We start from the raw sequence: 8,978 nt of genomic DNA, 5'->3' as shown, positions 1-8,978 counted from the left end.
TAATGCTTGATTATCGTCAAAATACATTATAATATAATATTATAATTTATAATACATTAATACGCATGTGATATTGTATTTTCATAATAAACGCCGCATTATTATCTATGTACCTAATACATTGTTATAATTACATACGAAAATAAATGCATTAGTCAATATTATTATTTATTAAATTATGTGTATCTATATGACTAATAATTGACTATAATACTATATATATAATTTATGTGATTTATGGATGTGATCCATTCATAATTATTATATTTTCGTCGTCATGTAAAAAGTGATTATGTCAATATTTTTAAAATTTTTAATTTGCATAACTTCATATAATTTTTAAACTTTTTTTATATTAGATTTATGGGATTTTGCAATTAATAATCGATATAGATTACAATCTCTATTTCTATTAAAAAAATTACATTTATATGTATACCTGTGAGTGCCCTCTCTCATGAATTTTGTTTCAAATAGTATTTAAATTATTATTATTATTTTTTTTTATTAATTTATATATCACTTACTTTTTCAATGTTTGAAACCTAATTTAATCTTTCATTAATTAAATTAATAGTTTTTATCTTAGTGGGCTTAGATATTAAAATACATACATTATAATATCCAGATTCCAATAACATTAATTTTTATTTTACATTTATAAGTAGGCGCTCCTGATTTTCTCAATGTTTTTATTTTTTTATTGAATTCAATTTACCTAACTAATTTGTCTATACTTTTTCCAGCAATCCCCAAATCACACCTAAATAATAATGTTTTCAAACTTAAATGTAATTAGTATTTTGAAATAAATTCCTACATACATTGTAGTCTTTGATCCCATTTGAATATACTTAAATATCCAATAAGTTCTTGGTGCCTACTCACTTTAATAACTTCTAGACAATTACTCTGGACTACTAAAACACTAAGGTATTGATTTGTTTGTTGTATTGTATATAATGAACTTCCATACACCAATTGTTTTATATAAAAAAATAATAAAATATTTATGTATAAGGAAAAAAAGCACATTTTATTTATATTAATTATAATTTATAATAAGTTACCATAATGCTAATACAGCTTCAAGATGTTATAAAGAATAATGAAACTTATACACAAGTCAATTTACAATTTAGTTGAATAAAATTATTTCAAAATAAGTAGCACAAAAGTTTTTAACCTTAAATTAATTAAAGGTTAAAAACATATTTGGCATAGCATAATATTATAATTTCTAACTTATTTTATTAACAATAAATATTATTATAAAATAATAGTTTAGTTAAATTAATATCAAGATAATTTCTGTCAAATCATACAATCAAAAATGTATAACAAATAAAATAATTGTACAAGTTTAGAAAATGTATACACATTTTTTAAATATTTTGTTCACACATATAAGTCCAGCAAATTAAATAAATTATTTTAGCTAAAACTAGTTTACATGAAAAAATGTACGTATATTTCAAAAGATCTTAAAAAAAAAAAAGAAGAATGTGGTCGTATACCATGTGTTCATACATTAAAAATATTTCAATTCAAAAGTTAATTTTGTGTTACTTTAAATAATATTATCATAAAAAAAAAAATATTTAATTTGTTATTAGATTAAAAATGTATTAAACTATACTTCAGTTCAAAAATAAAGTATTCAAATTAATTAAAAAATATTAGGCATTTATTAAGTTAATAATAAATATTATTTGATTGTTGTTATCATTACAAACACCACAGAACATTCTTAAGGTAAAATTTAAAAAAAATCTTAAATTATATAGGTAACTAAATAAAATTGTACAACTGTATTGGCAAGAAAATTAAAATAAAAACATTGGTTTAAATTAAAAACATAAGGACATGCAAAAAATGTTTAATTAAAATTGGGTGTTATTGTTTAATTGTGTAATATTATATGTATTCAATAAAATTAATGACTGTTTATTCTAAACATAAATACTGTGGAAATACTAGGTAATTAGTTTTTAAATATTTTATTTAAAAAAATATGTTTAATTTAAGTATTAATGAGAATTATTAAGTAAATTGAAATACTATAAAAATTAAACAAAGTTCTATTGTTTTACTTAAATAAAATTAGGAATTTATTAAATTTAAATAATTTTTATATGATTGTATGACAGTTATAAATTATAAAATATCATTCACATAAGACTTATTTTTTTACTTAAATAAATTATTTTATTACTAAAATAGAATCAATATTGCACATATAATGGCGATATTCAGAAATATATTCGTTATATGAGATTCAGCATAATAACTTAAGTTATAAATTTCAAGAAACATTACATATAATAAACAAAATATTATATTAAAAAGTAGGTACAGTAACACCAAATACACATCTTAGATAAATTTAATTATTTTATAATTGATTGGGCCAAGTTACTTATTTTATGTCTTATACAAAATAAGATGCTAATTGTGCCATTTTATCTTTAGGCGGTTTTGGTTTACCTTTACCTTTATGTTTAGCTTTCCCTCGACCCTGGCGGCTATTAAACACAGGCTTAGATGCTTGAGCTCTAAATTTCTCAACTAAATATCCAAACTCTTCGCAGCAAAACAAACAACCAGTCATTTCAATAAGATCACGAGGCAATCGAGTGCGTTCCTAAAAATGTTATTTATAATGTAAATGATATTTTACATATTGACTATATCATAAGTAAAGACCGGATTTAATTGATATTGCAACTTATTTGTATTATCAAATAATTCAAATCTGATCAAATATGTACACGATTTGTATTAATTACAGTCTTTCTATTTAATTTTATGTTGCAATTTATTGCAATTTTTTATATTTTACGTAATTAAATTTACAAATCAATATTTCTTAACTAATTTTATAATATAAAAATAATAACATTATTATGGATTTTCATTATTGGTTAGATTATATGATCTATGAAGTATAAAGGTATAAGTATAGTTATACGTGGCGATACGGACTTCTATGGGTCATTAATGGTATCTATAACAATAATTTATTATTATTTATTTATAAAATATTTTTTTATAATTAATTTACGTAAACAGTTACAGAAAAATGTATGTACAAATTATTATTTAGGTTTGAGTATTGCTAATTTATTAATTAGTGAATTAGATGGAAACCCAGGAAAACCATATTTAATTTCATGTAAAGAACTAGTGGGTACCAATGAAACTATCTGTCAATTTGTTAATTCTTCTTTAAAAATACTTCCCAGTATCGAACAAAGAGTATTACTTTTTATAAGTGATGCTGATTAACTTATATGGTGAAAGCAGTGAAAACATTAAAAATATTTTATCCAAAATTAATTCATATCCAGTGTTTGACAGTTAACAGAATATTAAAAAATAAATTGTGAATTATATCCAGACATAAATAAATTGATTAACAATAGTATTAATATATAAATGTTCACAATTTTGAACATTTTATTTATTTATTTTAAGAAAAAAAGACTTCTTAAAAGCTCCATCTAGAATCAACAAATATAGAGAATTATTTATTTATAATTCTCTATATTTGTTTTAATTATTGAATATTTTCAAGAACTTTTTTATTTTATAATTTGTAAATATCTATCATGTTTGTAAGAAAATAAATAATTATTATACATTTTATAATATTTTAAGAATAAATTTTATAATGCAATTTTTAAATATTATAATACATTTTTTGAAGCAATTATATGATTTCGTTATGCAATTATAGTATTGTTTTCATTGCAATTTTATGGTGCAATTAAATCCAGTCTTTAATTATAAGTTATAATGAATCAAAATAATAATAATGAAATAAAAGCTAAATGATTTTAAATACCTCTTTGTACTCAATTTTCAGAAGCTGAGCTCCACAATCGCATTCCTTACTCTCTTCTACAGTGATTTTGTGTGCATCCTCAAACAAGTGGAATATAACATCACATTTATTACAACCAACCTTCCATTTAGGCCCAGATGATGGGTCTAATACTAACACTCCGTTATCACATTGTAAACAACTAGCAATACCATTAACATAAAATCCTTGTGGACAAGTTGGATGAAGACACAGATTACAACCACTATGTTTTTTCATATCCCTGAATGCTGGCTGGTTATAACAGTACGGACATAATGGGTAACTACGACCTTTATTTCCAGTTGACCAAGTTACCAACTCAAAGTCATCTAATGGACATTTTAGTTCCTAAAAATAATAGATTTTTTTTTTTACCATTTACTTTCAAAAATAAACACACACACACATATATATATATATATAATAGATTTACTTTATAAATTCTTATATTTCCATTTTGGGGTAAATTATATGTTTCATCACAATGTGAACAATGTAATCGAGATGGTTTTGCTATGATAAGTTTCATGTAACGTCGACATTTTCCACATCTATAACAAATAAAAATAAAGTAAAAATGAATTATTATAATTATTAAATTCTATTTAAATTATAATATGCTGCAAAAAATATTATTAAAACATGCTAAACAAATCTTAAAAATATCTTTTAATAAACTTTAAGTTTACCTTGAAAGTGCCTTTCCAGTAGCAGCTAAAGTAGTAAATGAAACTTCAAACAGAGAATCCATAGCTTCAATAGACTTTACAAAATATAAATACTTTTGTCGAAAAGCCTCTATAGTCTGCCTAAGAACACGATCATAATTTGCTTCACCTTTGGCTATAAGATTCAACTGGTCTTCAATGGTAGAACGCATAGTTGGTTCTACTAATTGCTTATCAATCTAAAAAAAAAAGTAAAATAAAAATACAATAAAATTACAAATTAAAATATAAATTATAAATTATAAATAAATGATACTAGTAATGAATACAATTTTAAGCATTTAACAATTTATTTATAAATCAATTTTTTCAAATTTCTTCTCTAAATATAATTAAATTCATATTTAAAATACTTAAAAATTATAAATAAAAACATGTCTTTAACACACTTAAATAAGTTTATAATTTGTATGCAAACCTTTTGATATCCATGCACCAAAACTATACCCAAATTGGTAGGTACAAGTCTTCGTCCAGTAGCAACAGTTACATAATTACGCTGTGATATGTTGTTAATATGAACAGGAATAGATGCATCAGTTCCAATCCCATGTTTTTCCATCATTGATATGAGTTCAGACTCTGTAAGATAACCTGGAGGACTTGTCATATGATCTGTGAGCCTAGCCTAGTATAGAAAAAATATAATATTAAACAGTTGTTTTTGTTATTATTTACTTTATAATCTTTAAATTATCTTTATCTATTTTACTTTGTGTCTGTTATTAATAATTTCATGCATATTTTTTTTTGTAAACCATGTTTGCACTTGTTATTCTTATGTTTAATGTAAAAAAGGACTTAACTCATATATATTCTAAAATAAATAATAAAATCTTACATCTTTGATATTAAGCTTTTCATCACGTTCAAAATTAACTGCCAATTCATTTTTAGGTAATGCTTTCCATGGTGTAATGGCAGTAAATCCAGCATCAATTAAGGTTCGCCAGTTATATGTGAACATTTCAGAACCAATTTTAAAAGTGACAGTTTTAGAGTAATATTTACAATCTTTTGATATTGTAGCAACAAAATGTCGAACAATGAAATCGTAAAGTTTCCATGAGTCTCCATCTAATTCATTACGAGATGCTAACATAGTAGGTGTAATAGGAGGATGATCACCACAGTCTTTGCCATTTCTAGGCCTGGTTAAACCATTATTAAGTACCTGACGTATTTCTTGACCCCATTCATTGCTTTTTTGAAGTGTTCTCAGAGCACCTCTAAAATAAGAATCATAAAATAAAATAAAGTGAAAGTATTTAAATCATGTATACATTCTTACAGCAATTCAAAATTATCTGAATAATGAGAGGTTTCTGTTCTAGGATAGCTAATGTAACCTTGGGTATAGAGACGTTCAGCTAATTGCATTGCATGATGGGGACCCATTCCCAGTCCAGTACTTGCGGCTCGCATAAGCTCTACTGAATTCAAAGCTAAAGGACGTTGTTTTGATTTTTCTTGTTGAGTTATAGAAACAACACTAAAAAATAATTATAATGAATGTATATTTATCATTAAGTGAAATTAATTAATGTATACGTTGCTATTTGCTGTTTTTTCAATGCTTGAAGCAAGCTGTTTGAAGCATCACGCTCAAAACATCTACCCTTTTCCCAATTAAGAACTACATCTTGCCCGTCCTTTGATTGAATTGTAACCTAAATACAAGATTTTACACATACAAACTGTATTATGATAGTAAACATTTGTATTATCTTACTTGTATGACCCAATAAGGTTCAGGTTTGAATCTTCGAATTTCATCATGTCGTTGAACACAAAAGCCCAATGTTGGTGTTTGACATGGACCATAAGATATTAATGAGGAATCCAAATCACCATATTTTCCCTAAAAAAAGAATAATAAACAAATATATAAAATTAAAAAATAAAATAAAGAATGTATTTTGAAAATACTTGAAAATATTTAGTTTGAAAACGAGTGAATGAACAGCCAATACGAAGATCGAGTTCTTGTCTGGCATCAACACTCATTGCCTCATTACGATTTGGAAAATCTAATCTTTCCATAGCCCCTTTAATATCTTTTGCTGTAATAGCTGAAAATTTTGCTCTCCAAATCCTCTGCAAATAATTAAGTGTTTTATAAACATAATTTGATAAAATATATAGTTTTTTTTTATTATATATAAAGTTAACATGGGAAAACAAAAAACACAGTAGATTACAATCTCTGAATAAAATTTTTTTAATAATTTTAAATAAATAATCCAACTAAAAATAACTTACATTAACTTCACCAGAACGTTTCATAGAACTTTTAACAGCATCAATAACTTCAAAGCAAATATTTTCACCTTCTTTATCACAATCTAACCATAATATTAAAAAGTCTACACCACGTGCTTCACTTGCTAACATTGCTGGAATGCGCAACTTAGGAGATGCTTCTTTTTTTTCTGTTGGGCAAGAAAAAAGTTCTTCCTATATAAAAATTAAATAATATTTTTTTAAATTACAATCTTATAATGCTATAATCTAATTGTTTATTACTGGATCAACTTTATCCCAATTGTTGAATTTACTGTTAAAGTCTAGAGTCATAACATGTCCACAGACAGATGTCATTTTAAAAATCACTGGTTCTCCAAAAAGTGTTCCGGACCATTCATGCACAGGACATGCAGAATTCATACCTGTTATGGAGATAGTATTTTATTAATTAATAATAAAATTAAAATTAAAAATCTTAGAAAAAGTTAAAATTATTTTAGAAAATATGTGATTTAGACTCAATCAATAGAGATTTAAACACAATTGCATATTATATAACCAAACATGTCAGTAAAGTATTGTAATATAATTTTGTCTGACTATGGTTATTTTAAATGTTAAAGGATACCTAAAAAATTGGAAATTTCTGTTTGCAGAAAAACAAATAAAAAATGATTCCAACTTCTATTAAAAAACAAATTATTTAGTTGATACATTGAACATTAAAAAAAATATAATTTTTATACATAATCTTACAAATTAAAAAAAATATGCAAAACACTTTAGGTAAGTATTTCAAAACAAAAACAACACTCAAAACTTTAGAAATTATCTCACGAATAATTAGGTACAATACAATTAGACAGACACAATTGCACAACATAGACTATCAACTCGATTTTATGAATATTTAATTTATAATAATCAAATTACTTTTTCTCGAATTACTGCGTCCATTACTCAAAATGTTGGCGAGTGAAGCAGCCAGAGAAGGTTTTTCCGCCACCATCAGAGCGGTCTTCATAATTACGAATTATTTGGAGCGTCCGAGATGAACTAATATTATTATATCATCGACAATTATTGGACGGGATTTCCATCCATCTGCTAGGGCAACGTCAAATATGCCGTAAACTGTAGCATTTGACGCAATGTTGTGTTGTGATTACCGGCATTTACAGTGTTGAAAATGAGTCAACTATAGTTAAAATAAAGAATCGGCTGAAGGGGTTTCACCGCAACACTCATGTCACAGATTTAAAATGTAAAACATTCTTTTATTTTGAATTCTCCAATTATTATTTATTATTATTTAACACTGAAACAACCAAACCAAACAAATTGATAAAAAAAATGTAATCAATGCACATGTTTGACGCATCACAGTCTAGCCAACAGTTACGGATTTAGATGAGACGTTTATTCACAGAATAGATATCAAGGTGTATTGATAAAATAAGTTAGTTTTCTATTTTTTGTGTAAAATTAATTACACGAAAGGTCACAAGTGTGGATATACCAAATTTGCGTTCAGCAGATTCAATTTTATACTGTTAGCTTTAATATTAGAATAAATTTACCTATCATCAAATTTAAAGGTAATAATTAGTGCTTTGCTAATTATTATAGGATACAGATAAAAATAGCAGAGTGAACTATACATCTGTCTGATGCACCAAGGACTCCAAGTATGAAATTTCATAATGCTATTTTTTGCATATTTGAAGTATTTTAGGTTTTTGGTGCTATTTACGTTTTATTTTGTATATCTGAGTACGGCTCTAACAACTCTGTGAAAAAAAAATTAAATAGTGTCGTCACAAAATGGGTACATAAAAATGGCCTGTTCTTTTATATATATAAGAATTTTCATAAATCTAGTTTATATTACGTGGTATGGAAATTATAAAAATGTTGTCATTTATTTATTTTTTTTTGTTTTTTTGAATACATATAAAAAATATTGACATTTTCGTTCATATTAAAGTCTATTTTTAAATAGTCCAGCGTATTACCCTATCGAACAGTAATTATGACTCATCGGCTGTACGGTTCGTATCTATCTTTTTAATTATGAACAGAACACATTTTAATTTTTGCTATTTTTCATGTTTTTAGGGCAAACTATAGCGCTT

General features: G+C 25.0%; 1 protein-coding gene across 1 annotated transcript; it reads right to left on the bottom strand.

Moving 5' to 3' along the window:
- Positions 1–2,226: 2,226 nt before the first annotated feature.
- LOC113551847 (DNA topoisomerase 3-beta-1) lies at positions 2,227–8,156 on the bottom strand. The gene is made up of 13 exons (XM_026954381.1): positions 7,777–8,156; positions 7,123–7,265; positions 6,859–7,053; positions 6,526–6,693; positions 6,329–6,457; positions 6,148–6,266; positions 5,888–6,088; positions 5,438–5,825; positions 5,015–5,224; positions 4,558–4,775; positions 4,302–4,419; positions 3,848–4,216; positions 2,227–2,644 (listed from the first exon to the last, which is right to left on the bottom strand). The coding sequence occupies exons 1-13, from the start codon at positions 7,865–7,867 to the stop codon at positions 2,432–2,434; spliced, it is 2,562 nt and encodes an 853-aa protein (XP_026810182.1). The 5' UTR covers positions 7,868–8,156; the 3' UTR covers positions 2,227–2,431.
- Positions 8,157–8,978: the final 822 nt, after the last annotated feature.

Source organism: Rhopalosiphum maidis, chromosome 2 (genome assembly GCF_003676215.2).
Source record: "Rhopalosiphum maidis isolate BTI-1 chromosome 2, ASM367621v3, whole genome shotgun sequence".
Classification (NCBI taxonomy): domain Eukaryota; kingdom Metazoa; phylum Arthropoda; class Insecta; order Hemiptera; family Aphididae; genus Rhopalosiphum; species Rhopalosiphum maidis.
Note: the sequence above shows the minus strand (reverse complement) of the source record. Positions and strands in the feature narration are given on the sequence as shown.

What these genes read in the sequence shown, in the direction of transcription:
- LOC113551847 (XM_026954381.1), bottom strand. Translation starts at nt 7,867, where the DNA reads ATGAAGACCGCTCTGATGGTGGCGGAAAAACCTTCTCTGGCTGCTTCA. An exon ending in ACGCAGTAATTCGAGAAAAA is followed by an intron (nt 7,266 to 7,776) that starts GTAATTTGATTA and finishes TCTCCATAACAG; the next exon opens with GTATGAATTCTGCATGTCCT. An exon ending in AACCTTATTGGGTCATACAA is followed by an intron (nt 6,267 to 6,328) that starts GTAAGATAATAC and finishes TCTTGTATTTAG; the next exon opens with GTTACAATTCAATCAAAGGA.